Here is a 13,428-nt window from a genome sequence, read left to right as displayed (position 1 = left end):
AAACCCATTGCCATTGTTCTTGAGTTCTCAGTAGTCCTCATTGTCTGCTCTGTAAGTCTGGTTTTATCCCATGCTTTTTCAGGAGAAACTGATTCTGCGCATAAAAGAAAATCTGCCTTAATTTCCTATTCCCCTCAATTTTTAAAAATTCCAAAAACCTTTGGTGTGCCCCTTCGTTTAAAAATCGCTAATTCACCAGGGCTCTGAGAAGTCCATCCTTCCTATAATGTATAAAATCCTACGATTAGTGACTTGCGAAGATACTACTTTCCGTTTAAATGCAAATTAACCCATTCAGTTAATAATATTCATGAGACAGTCCCATAGGAATATGGACACAAGTCTAACGGTGTGTATTACCCTCTGCATGCTATTTTCTATCTGCCCCTCTAAGTGGATCGTTTCTTTCTAAAGAGCTCCAGAATTACCTCTCCAGAATTAGCCCAGCTACTGTTTGTAGCGAGTCTTCTGGGTGTAAAATGCATAGGTCCTTGCTTGCATCGTTAAGACACGTGCATCATGAAGAAACTCTTCAAACAGCAGGCTTTGATAATCTTGTAAGCAAAGCCAGTTTCCCTGTTATCCTGCCAGTGCTTTCATACCCTCAAGCCTCAGTTTCCCATCTGTAAGGGATTCCAAAACATCACTCTCCAGTTCCTCGTTAATGTGCAGGAGATGACCTTTCTCATCCTGCTAGGCAAACTAAATCCCTGAGAGTGTTTGAGGAGCTTTGTAGTAGTGGGCTCCTCCTCGGAGCCCTCGAGATCAGGCCATGCAGATAGCTGCCCGGCCTGATGTCCAGCCTGTGTACACTCCCCAGGGCCATGACTGAGCAGACTAAAGAGCCCCTGGCACATGTGTATGTAGCTATAAAACATGCCGTAACCTTGGAATCCTAACATCAAAAGGGAGAGCTCTGTTGCCTTATAAAAATGTGTGCTTCTCTAAGCAAACCACTCCAAACGCTGCTGTCTCCACCCCACTGGGAAGCCTGTCACTGCTAATGTGGTTCTTACGATTCTCACTGCTCATAGCCTCTTGATCTTCTCTGAGATCTCTCTGCCCCTGAGTGTGTTGGAAACAAAATGTCCTGTCTGCTGTCCAGTGCTTAAAAATAACAGACACCGGGTTCCTGCTGCCCCATGGAAACTTTACTGTCAGGTCGGCTCGACACCCCCCAACTCTGGGTCATGCCAGGGAAGCAGGCAGGGGAACGCCAGGGACAAAGAAAGGGAAGAGGCTTTACACTACTGTAGGCATTCTCCAATGTCAATTTGATTTTCCATGGGCTAATTTCTCTGAAATACCAACTGCTTAAATGGCAAGAAATGTGTTACAGAAAGATACTTTCCGTCGACGAAGACAAGGACCTCATTTTTCAAGTAACACTGCCCAAGCTGGAATGTTTGATTGCCCAGTCGGTATTCTGACCGTAGTGGTGCGCTCAGTAATTTAAGCGGGGCTAAGCAGTGTGTATTCCCCCATGCCCATTTTGAAGCTTGAGAAATGATAAAATAAGTCACCCGTTGGCATTTGGGTATGTTCCTCTTTTAGAAACTGAGAGTGACACTGTGCTGGCCCAGGAGACCATCAGACGGTCTCTTGTTTCTCCATCTGAGCAAGGGAAATGCCTGCCTGCCCACCCGACTCTGCGTTTGTGCATACCAATGGTTTGGTTTGGGGAAGAAATTTTCCTCCTTTAAGACAGGTCCCTTTGGCAGTTTGCACGATTCATAATTCCTTCTGGTCCTCTGGGAGACTGAGTTGTCCTAAACATATTTCTGGAAACGCCACAGACCGTTGTTTTTATTAGGGGACTGCAAAGCTTTGTAGTAAGTGGCTTTGTGTTTTATTTGTTTTCCTTCCTCTGCCCCAGCTGTTTTTGTTTTAACAGCATCAGAGGGAAGGTTAAAGAATTCGTGGCCTCCGTTAACCTAGCTCATCTCTCAGGCGGGTATGGCTGGAAATCTAAAAGGAGGGAACAGCAGTACCTAGCTCATTTGCAGGCATGGGTTCATCCCTAACCCTATCTACTCTCCCAAAGAAGTGAGACAGATTGACAGGGCTAATCTCCAGCTGAGGGAGCACCTTGCAGCAGGTAATGGCCAGGAAGGCTGGTTACCCCCACAAAAGGAACCGGGGATTCAGTAACTACCTAGATATAATATCCAATAAGAGGCGGCTGTCTAACTTCCATTTTTTTCTTTTATTCCACAAACATGTATTGGATGCCCATAATTTGTCAGTATAGCCTCCATTTTTATTTTTAAAGCCAACCATAGAGTATAGCTCAGTCAGGAAATAGGCAGGCACCTACCACAAGCATGCATAGCTTATTGGTGAACTGCAATAATTTCAGTTTCTAGGGACATCTGAGCCCGCTTATGAAAATCAAAATTCATGTCCAGTCCCATCCCCAGAATCCATGATTCAGTGGGTTTTGGGTGCAGCCTGGGCATGTGATTCTTCAGCCAAGGTGACGCTAAAGCTGCTGAAAATGGTGGAAAATGAGAATTAACCCTCATTCAGTATATTCTGGATGCCAGTAGCAGTGATGATCAGGGCTCTTGCTATCTTCCTGAAATGAGCTCTTTGTTATCTTGCAGGAAACAACGAGGGTCTTTTCAAAGACAAAAGTTATCCAGGCCCAGTTTAGAGTATTCCGAAATATCACTCCAATGTCTATTCTTTCCCCTCACAACACACTCAGTCCAGAGTTTAGCAAAACGAACAATTCCACCAATTCTCTAGAAGCCTGTGTCAGAGTCATCTCATTCATCTCGTTAGCTGACTCGGACCTTCTCTGTCGTCTATGGAATGTGTGGCAGAAGGGTACGAGCCTCTGGAATGAAAGGCTCTACACCTCTCCCACAGGATCCCGCTGCAGTGCCCAGTCTCCAGGAACGCCTGGGTGCTGTCTCAACAGCAACCATTCCCGCGCACAAGGACCCTGCCAAATATTTCTTCTGCTTTTACCAAGCTCTCTTCGAGCACAGATCTCAAAGCACGCCATAATTAGTACAATCACCCACATCCTGTCTAGATGAGCAGTATTTTATGTGTACAAATTCCCCTTTGCCCCCCGGGCCCTTCAGGAGAATGCAAATGTGTCCAACTTTAAAGAGTGAAGAATAGAGGAATTGAAAGGAGCTGTATCTTGGCCAACACCAAAGACCTCAAAGACATTTCTAGTTGACCTATATGAGAAAAGATGGTGACTACAAAGTGTGCCACGATGCCTTACCAGCCACCCTGTGCTAGTAACTGGTTCAAAGATAAGAAAGACAGGCTAGGGATGAAGCAACCAGTTCTTACAAATCACATAATCTCGGAACCAAAATTCTGATCTGTTTTACTAAGTTTTCAAACTTTCTAGGAGTAGTGAAGTGGTGTCACTAGCTTATGATCCAATTACTCGAGTTAATCAAGGAAGAGAAGACAGACGGGGCCAATTAAGTAGCCGGGCTGTCCAATGCTAGCTGAGTCATTATAGGTAAGTGCAAAGATAATGCCACTGGGAAAAGCAATTTAAGTCACTTTTGTACTTCCAGACCAGGGAATCCTCCTGGTCTCTGAGGGGGGAACATTTAGGAATCATCAGACCCAGTCTGATGAAGTCATCTGTTCATCACGCAGGTAACAATCAACCATAGAGCTGGGCACACAAGGGGGCAGGCCATATGGAATACACTTGGGTGGTTGGACTGTGCACCCATGCCTTCTTTTCGGTCACCTTCATAACACATCTTACCACCACCCTCTTTCGGTCCTGGGACCCATTCTCCCCACTCGATGCTCTTATCTCCCTAACCATGGAGTTTCAACACATAGCTAAGGTTTTAAGGCAAATGTCATCCTTCATAATTTCTAGTCTTATACTTCAAATAGGCTATTCCATGTACACAGACTGGTTTCCAAGAGACATTTCCACACGTTATAAAACAGTTCTTTTTAAAATGACTTACGGGGCTGTGTCTACACAGTATAATTAGTACAGATGGTCCTGCATACTTTCAGATCCCATACAACTGACAAATCTAGAGTTGGAGAGCAGGCATTGTTTTATTGTTGCTCCTTTTGGTTTTTGAAGGGTGAGTGAGCGTGGCGGAGAAAGATGTATACAGGACAGTAAACCATTCTTGCAGCTCTCTGTTTCTTTCAAGCCAATACCTTGTTCGCCAAGAACCCCAGAATAAAAGCTCTTATCAGCGATTGCCATGTTGAAGCATCCCAGGAATATAATAATATTTTTTTGCATCTCCTGCATGTGCTCTCTCTCTCTCTCTTTCTCCTCCTCCTCCTTCCTTTCAGGTTTACTCTCCTCACAAACTTCAGTGTTGAATTCTTCAATCCCTGTATGCTCATCCCTCATCCTTTAGGCAATCTTCCCGTGCTCTGGCTCACACTCAATCAAAACTCACTTAGTTCTCCACCACCCTGCAGTGCTACCCATGATTTCACCATTGTGATGTTTTTTTCTAACAGACTGCACTTCTCTGGTGTTTCTCTACCAATATCTTACTCCCACTTTAGATCCCAGCCTGATCATCACTGGAGCCAGGCTACCTCACGCTTGCTCTAGTCTCCCTCATGTGAACTGTTGTAACACCACATTAGCTTTCCTTCATGGTGTTGAGTAGAATTGTGGGTGTATATATATATATATCATATATATCTATCTAATATCATTGCTTAGTTTTACACCTACCTTCCCACTGACCATAATCCTTTTCTGCTTTTGCATCTTCTCCTCTCACTGCTACCAATGTCTCCTCATCACAGCTGCCCTTGTTTCTTTTAACCAGTGGTTCACTCTATCTCATGGATGCTACTAACAACTTTTCTCCCCCTTTTTTCTTATTTTGTTCTATCAACTGTCCATTTTGAATTTCTTATATCTAAACTCTGCTGGCAAGAAGATCTGGTTGGCTTGATTAGTATTTATCATCTCTTAGTACAAGTTCCTGTGACAGACTACATCCTGATTCCCTAGCCAGTATTCAAATGGATTTCCTTAGGCCAAGGGAATCTTTACTCACTCTCTGTGGCCAAGACTAGGGAACTAAAATGGCAATAAATACTTTCTCTAACATAATCTGCTTACCAGGGACTACAGGTAAAGTACCTTTCTAGAGAACTGGAGTTAGATAAGAAGAAATAACAGAGAAGAAACATGGAGACGGGTGGTGGTGATACACTCCTTTAATCCCAGAACTCGGGAGGCAGAGGCAGGTAGATCTCAGTGAGTTCGAAGCTAGTCTGCTCTACAGAGTGAGTTCCAGCACAGCCAGGGTGGTTACACACACACAAAAAAATCGTGTCTTGGGAGAAAAAAAGCCTGGGCAAGTGAAACATCATTTAACACTTCACTTCTTGGTTCTAGTCCACAAAATCTTCATTCCTCTGTGTGTATAGTTGACACAGTCAGGCAATGAGTGTTAAGTCCCTTTGGAACCAATAAGCAAAGAAACTTTGTAAAAGATGATTTGATGTGTTTGAGAAATAACTGATCCTATCATTCAAAATAGCAGAAGACTAGATTAACAAATGGCTTCAGGAAGACAGTCTGCCAGTTCGCTTTACTTTTGTGTACACGTCTTCAGGCCCCACAGCCAAAGTGAAGGAGCTTCCCAAGGTCTTCCTTTTATCAGGCCTTGGATTCTAATCCCTGATATCTGTCCAACCCCTTGTAGATAAGAGGAGAATGCTCAGAAATTATTCCTTTCCTGCCACCCTCTGGGATCCAGGGATGAAGCTAAGGCCATCAGACTTGTGCCTATATCCACTGAACAATCTCACCAACACTCTACTAATGTTATTTATTGAGATTGTTATAGCCTTTGATCCACCTAAACAAAGTAGTAACCTCCTGTCACTCAGGAAACATTTGCTCATAGGTGGCAGACAAGATCACTTATTGGTTCACATAATAGAACGTTCAAATGATGTCCTAGCCTAGCTAATGCTAAATGCAAGGGTTTCATTTAAGATCCTCACTATCTTGTGCCTTGGACTTTTGTCCGAGTCAATAACATCCTTGGCAGATTTTCTCAATGTGTTGACAAAGATCTAGCTTCCCATCCTTTCACTTCTTCAGTGGATCCGAGACTAAGACAGATATACGCAAATTCCATTCCATCATTGAACCAACAATCAGAAGGATGGATTGTTCCAGCTGTCCCAGTCATTGCAGCAAAGATGAAATGTACCAGGTTCACTCAAACACCATTATCTACAGGAGGAAAAACGCCGAACCAGGGATGCCCACAGCTCAAGGACCAAGATAACAGCAACTAACATGTTCCTTGGAATGTTCACTTTTGTTCTCTGGAGAGTTACAAACCCCTACAAGTAATATTTAAAATGCTGGATAACTTCTAGGTCGCAACCTCAGTCCAATTTAAATGAGCACCTGACCAATCAGAACGGAAGCCAGCTAGAGACAGCCACAACTACGGTGGCACAAATGCTGGCTGAATAGCAACCTTCTGCCAAATGCTCACACTGAGTTAACATTTAGGACACCTAGAGTATTGAATCCTATTCATTCTCATTGAGCAAACGCTCACGAATTCTGGCTTGCTTGTTCACCAATACCCTCTAGAAGGAAGGACTGATGTAAGCAGATTTCCTCAGAACTTTGTCTTCTCTTCAATTCCCTTTGCCATCCTATGACTGTGACCATGGGACTGAGGTACATGTCTTGGACAGAGGATGATCTTCGAATTGAACAGAAGCATCAATATCTTTTGCCTTACCTGTTTTAAACAAAAGTTGTCTTTCCTTTCTGGCTGAGAAAAGCAGACATTCCCTGTTCCTTTCTCCCTCTCTCCTGCTAACAAGTGAAGCTGCCCTGGTCTCAGCTGGCTCCATCCTTGTTTCCATGGCATGCTACTTCTTTAAATTGAGGTTAGGTGATTTTCCCTTTGATTAGAGACTTAGTTCAAGAATTTAATGGGCTGGTTTGATTGGGATAAAGAATGTTACCAACAACTAATTTTGTGTGTATGTTTGTGTGTGTGTGTGTGTGTGTGTGTGTGTGTGTGTGTGTGCCTTTCTTATACATTCCCTTCTCCTGAGTTAGTGATTTAAACACTTGGCTTAGACTATAAACACAAGAGGTACCTGTCCCACTGGTCCTGCAACTTGCTTGCATCTCTCAGCACACTCTTTTCCCATTTTGTCTCCCAGGCATAACACAATACTTACATCTGATCATCATACTTCCAGCCCTTCCTGGCTGAGAGGCAAACCTACAGAAAACGTTTGCCACATCAACCTGACCTTTACTTCCCTCCTCCTTTGGGGGATTAAAGGGTGTCATGCCTGTCTCCTTCCAGGTCTACAGAGAATACAGCAACTTACAAGAAACATAAAATACTTCCGACAGAGGCTGATAGAGATGGGATTCATCATCTACGGTGATGACCACTCTCCCATCATCCCTGTGCTCCTGTACATGCCTGCTAAAGTATCGTGAGTATCCAACACAGAATCATACCAATGCCTAATGTGTCATGACTGAGATAGCGTATTTGATACCATGATGGCTTTCTGGGCATGAATTAGATGATGTACTTGAGTTCTGACCTCAGGCACACAGCTTCTCAGGAGTCACCTGCCAGCATCTTCAGGACATTTTCCATGTAACTTCCAGGAAAAAAAAAAAAGACAGATGCTGAGACTCACCCCTTTACATCATTTTCATGCTCTGGAAATTTAGGGAAATGATTTCTCTCATCTGTAAGAAAGGTGGTTTTTTGAGCCTTTTTCTGACCCAAGACTATTCCTCCAACACATAACCTCAGGATTAGAGCTTTCTGTTTGACCCACCATGCATCTGAAGAGGTAAATAATTTATAATACCAAACATAGCGCTAAAAGTAGTTGGAGCTTAGACTATTGAGAGCTCATGCAGAGCCGATGAGAATCATAAATTCTCAAAAACCTGATTCTCCTAAACATACCCTTGTGTCATTTTCCACAGAAAAACATCAAGCAATCGGAGCACACACGTGAGTGAGTTCTTTAGTAGTAGGCCGCGACATTAGAATCAGTTGGCCCTTTGTTCACAAACGTAGGTCAAAAAAAAACAAGGGACTTCCTGTCCAAGGAGAAAGAATACAGCACCATTCTGCTCAGTGTAATGGCAGGCGGGGAGTGACAATGGGGATTCTAAGGATCCACCAGTCTAAACCCTCTAGCTTCTAATGTTTGAGGGCACAAAAGAACACATGCACTTATTCAAAACGACTGGGTAAATAGAATGCTCTGTAAGATTTCAAACTAAGAGCATGTCTACCTAATATTTTATCATAGCTCAAAAGAAGGCACTCAGCGTGAGCTTGGTGAGCTTCACAATGCACGACACTGGAGTGAGAACAGGGAGAAGTGTGAGGAAAAGGGGGGGGGGGCAGAAGTAGAATCTCACAAGTTAGAATTGTGACTAATCCAATGAGGAGTCCTCTCATAGAAAAAGTAGCCTGTTTTAGATTACATCTGTTTTACACTGATACATAAAATATAAAAATTATGCAATTAATAGGGTATTATGTAATTGTTATACATATCTACATGCATAAATATGTACATATATCTATATTTATTTATATAGTGACTAAAATAGGGGAAAATCTATTTTCACAAACATTTATCATTTCTTCATAGTGAAAATATTCAAAAACCTTCTTTGAGATTTTAGAATATACAATATGTCATTGTTATATATAGCTACCCAACAGTATACTAATATTCCCAAAATTCAAATACATTTCAAATTTACTAATACAACATACTTCATTTAACCATTATTTTTAATATTGTGGTAAGAGGTTCAGAATCAGAGTGTTGGCCCGTCTTCTTACTTGGAGCACCTTGGACAAGCAACCCTCTGAAGACTAGTTTCATCTTGTACGAAATGAGATAAGCTAGTGCCCACTTCCTGAGATGAACCAAACAAAGGGCTGAAGAACTAATTCAGTGAGAAAGCTTCCCTGGTACATGCACAAAAGCTGGCGCCCAGTCTCCAGCACTAAAGAAACAGAAAAGAAAAGGCATTTGCAGCATCTGGAACTATGCTTTTCATTGTAAGAATTACACAGGATTTGCTGTTTGCATGGCTTTAATTGCTTTTATAGTGCTTAACAGAGCTCTTTTTTAATTTCTAAATTTTTATCCATTTTGTGTTTTGTTTGGATGAGGTTTTGTCTAGAGAAATGGTTGTGCCCATGGAGACAAGAGGAGTACTTCAGATCCTCTGGCTCTCCAGGTAGAGATGGTTGAAAAGGCCTTGTGTGTCTGAAAAGTAAACAAGGGTCCTCTGCAGGAGCAGCAATGGCTTTTGCCAACCGAGTCATCTCTCCAGTCCCCACAAACTGAGTTTGGAGGGGAAAAATGTCTTCTCTTTTCCCCTTCTCTTGTAAACAAGCATCCATGTTTGTTTTCTCCTTTGCTCTGAGCTCTCGATCATATGTTCTGCTCAGTCCAATCTAGACAGATTTCTCCAAAAAAAAACCCTGTTGGCATGTGCTAAGGGCCAGTGATTAAACTAAATCCCAGTTTCCAACACATTGGACAAAAACCAAGCCAGTACAGCAACAGGATAGAACTTATGCAGAATATACCAGAGTCCTGTGGTCCCCTCCCCCAACCTGCCATTCACCTCATTTATAGCTGTATCAAAGTTTGAGCCACCATGCTGTCTTTTCCCAGATTTGCTGTAAATGCTCCACGTGGCCCAAAGTCTAGCCAGGTGTCATTGATAACAACAACACTGGCTGCTGCTTCTGGGACACGTGTAGGTTGCACCTGACCCAGTATAGCTTCAGGCATTTGAAAGGGTGCTCTAGGAAAGCACACTGAGCAGAAGTTGGGGATCAGTATCCTTCAGCCACCAAGTGGGGGTATGAGCTCACCATTGTCTTCCAGCTTGAGGTCTCGGAGACCTCAAAAGCATGAGTTTAACGTAGCTCTTGAGAAGGTGTAAACATTCTGTTATTCCTAGCCATTATTATCACTGCGCTCTTTTGATGTACTAACTAGTAGTAGTAGTTTCAACTGAACATAAAATGAAGTTGGTGTGGTTGCCTGGCTCTCCAACGTAAGCATTGTAGTTAACGAATGCAGAACTCCTAAAATAGTACTGAATAACCTGCTACTCTGCGTTAGTTACACAGTCATGGGGTCTAGATCCTGGTTCCCTACATCTTAAGGTTGTTCTTCAGAAGAACAATTGCTAATGCTGGTTATATTCTAAATAAGGCTTTTTTTTTTATACTCATGGCAGACAAGATGCTTGCCCCCAGTTTATAAATGGGTTTATGAGACTAACAAAGGTCAGATTACCTTCTTAGGTTCACCCACGTTGTAATCAGCAAACTAGAATTTAAATTTCATTTTCTTCTGCCCATGAACTGAGGCTCTGAAACCTGCAGCAATCTTCCAAGCTTTAGTCTACCCCTCATTAATGCGACAGAGAGTGTGGGTTTAACAGTCTTGAATGTTGTCTTTGACGATTCAAAATGTGCCAGACATTAGGACAGAAAAGAGCCTATGGTGCTCTTCCATTGAAAGGTTATGTATAAAGAAGCTTTTGAAACATGAAGGAAGTGGTATCAGCCAGGGTGAAGGCACTTGTTTTCATTTTCATATTTAAAAATGTTGATGTTAAGGGCTGAGGAAACACAGAGTTAGCAAAGTGCCTCCAAGATTTAGACCCCCAGCACTCATGTAAAAGCATGAGGTGCCCATCTGTAATGGTAGCTCTGGGGACACTGGCAGGCAGGTACTTGGGGCTCCTTGGCCAGTCAGCCTGGCCAAATTGAGGAGCCTCCACATCCAGTGAGAGACTCCTTCAAAGTAATAATTACAAAGAAGAGGTAATGAAGTCGAGAGGGAGTGGTCAGGACTTAAGAGAAGTTGGAGTGGGGAGTGCAGGGTGGAAATAGTATATAGTACTTACTATGAAATTGTCAAATATCACAATAAAATAAGGGGAAGGCAGCCAACATTCACCTCTGCCTCTACATTCTACACACAAGTACCTACTTACACGCACACATACACACACAAAATAAAATTTTTAAAAATCTAGATCTTTGATATTCTTATAAATTAAGATTTCTTCTTATATCTACCTATGTGAGATTTTCAAAAGTAATCTCAAATTAGGTGTAGGTTTAAATGTATTACAACAGTACAATCATCCTAGGTGCTCCAGTACAATGTAATGTCATCCATAAAATGTGTAAATAAGGCAGGCAAGATAACTCCACAAGCCTACAATCTGGATTCAATCCCCGGAATCCACACACTGGAAGAAGAAAATTAACTCTAAAAAGATGTTCTCTGACCTCCACACGTGTGCCGAGACACACATGCCTGCTCACACGCACATAAAAAAAAAAAAAACAAGTAAATAGGTATAAAGCTTAAAGCGTAAATATAAATAATATGTTACATTATCCTGTGGTTCAGGCTTATACTTCCCCTACACGAGCACGATGTGTCCTTATCTTGCATTTGGAGACTTTGGTACACAAGACATAGTGCTGCCTCCAGCGCAATGCTAATGCTTATCATCGTCGTGTTTATTGCTGGTTCGGATGCTTGCTTTTAGTCTTTAGCAGCTCAATATGCTTTGGGGGTTACACGCCCAGAGGCTCATTATATAAAATACAGTTATCTATTTTCACTGCAGTAGTCTAATTTTTAAATTCAGATATGTTCCAGGGAGGTCCCAGATTACCCTAACGAACTAACGGTCATATATTTTGTTCCACATTCTTTGGCAAAACTCACTTCCTTTGGTACAAAGGGAAACATACCGACAGTGAAATGGTCTTCGGGGAACTCTGAAAACTGGCCTGAGATCATGTGTCAGGTGGTTTGTAGTCTAGCAATAAAAGCACTTAGACTTGTTTCTCAGACAATTCTCGGCTCTCATCCTGTGCAGTGCCGTGGGCAGCCTTCCATAGGGTGATCAAGAAGGCAGAAAGAACAGCCCCTGTTTTCAAACTTTCTCAGCTAGAAAGTTTTGCCGCCTTGCAACCTTCTCAGTAGAAATCAAAGGACAAAACCTCGCCTTGCCCAAGCCAGGGGGCCAGAAGGGTTGTGTGTTCAGTAGGTTTTGCAGTTCTCCACTGCTTTATTTGACAGAATGCATCCTGCACGAGGCAACCAAAAGGCAGACAGCTAAATAGCAAGATGAATGAATGAGTAGACAGTCTGCTTCAGTCATTTTCTCCTGAATTATGGCTAGAAGGTTTCTACGCTGCTGTCAGTTTCCAGCCTAACATAATAGACCAGCAAGTTCTTAATGCTAGGAACAGACCAGAGGACCTGACTTTTCTGTGGGTAGATTCACTACTCCACAATTGTGATTTCCTACCGAGAGCAACAGAGCCCAAAGAGAAAAAGAACTCACTAGGGGATATTTGCCATTTGAAGCTGATCTGGGTTCTTAGAACAGGGGATTTCTAGACTTTGAGTTTAATATTCTGGGATAATTACTGAGATTAACTTTGGAATAAAGAAAAAGCAGAAGGATGAATGGAAGGAGGAACTTATAAAGGTTCCCCTGCCTTAGAGAGCTTTGTAGTCAGTCCTATGATGGACATCCTATACGCTGCAACTGCCCGTGGGGGTCTCTTACCTCCCTGCTTGCCTATCATCTGGTTTCCCTCAAGGCCACGCAAGAGGTTATTCCACTTGTGCATGCCTGGGTGTATTCACTCATAACTAAAAATTTTTAAAACAAATGAGAAGACCCTCCTTTGCCATCACTCACTTGGCTTCTACAAGCCCTCACACCACGCTCTTCAAATTATTGGCACTAAGTATCCCATCTTCAAAAATCCACAGTTAGGCAGTTCATTTTTTCAAACATACATGTTTACATTTAATGAACATTGTTTCTCATGTCATTGTATCGTACCAGCTGTTTGATTTCTAGTCCAAAAACTCTGCAGTTCAAGGTGTTTCTAATCAGTGCAGACTTCTTTAACCTGCATCAGTCATCAGTGTTTTCTGCTGGATATCAAAGGCTCCAGACTGACAACTATCTTACCAGTGTGTCAGCTTCCATAACAGCACACACTCAGCTATGAGGGACAGCAAATTATCTTCCATTTCTTGGTCCATTGTGTGGGAGCAAGTTGAACCATCCTTTCCTTAATATCATTTTAAAAAGAACAAGTCAGCTAACCATATTCTTTTTTTTTTCAGCAGGATGATTCTAACTTCTCTCTATTAACCTTTTTTTTTCCTTTCCTTAAGTGCTTTTGGAAGACATTTGCTTAAGAAAAAAATCGGGGTGGTGGTTGTTGGTTTTCCAGCCACTGCCCTGGCTGAAGGTCGGGCACGGTTCTGCCTTTCGTCAGCACATACTCGGGAGATGTTAGATAAAGTGAGTATCCATCTACCGGCAAA

The 13,428-nt window shown here is 42.4% G+C and overlaps 1 protein-coding gene across 1 annotated transcript in view; it reads left to right on the top strand.

The window, feature by feature from the left end:
* Sptlc3 (serine palmitoyltransferase long chain base subunit 3) overlaps positions 1–13,428 on the top strand; it is a 117,526-nt gene that overhangs the window by 100,022 nt on the left and 4,076 nt on the right. The window contains exons 10-11 of the mRNA XM_005365533.1: positions 7,341–7,476; positions 13,276–13,405. Of these exons, the coding sequence (XP_005365590.1) occupies positions 7,341–7,476; positions 13,276–13,405 (266 nt within the window). The remainder of the gene's footprint in view (positions 1–7,340; positions 7,477–13,275; positions 13,406–13,428) is intronic.

Source organism: Microtus ochrogaster, unplaced genomic scaffold (genome assembly GCF_000317375.1).
Source record: "Microtus ochrogaster isolate Prairie Vole_2 unplaced genomic scaffold, MicOch1.0 UNK3, whole genome shotgun sequence".
In the NCBI taxonomy this organism is placed as follows: Eukaryota; Metazoa; Chordata; class Mammalia; order Rodentia; family Cricetidae; genus Microtus; species Microtus ochrogaster.
The sequence above is the reverse complement of the archived record's forward strand: the minus strand, read 5'-3'. Positions and strand labels throughout refer to the sequence as shown.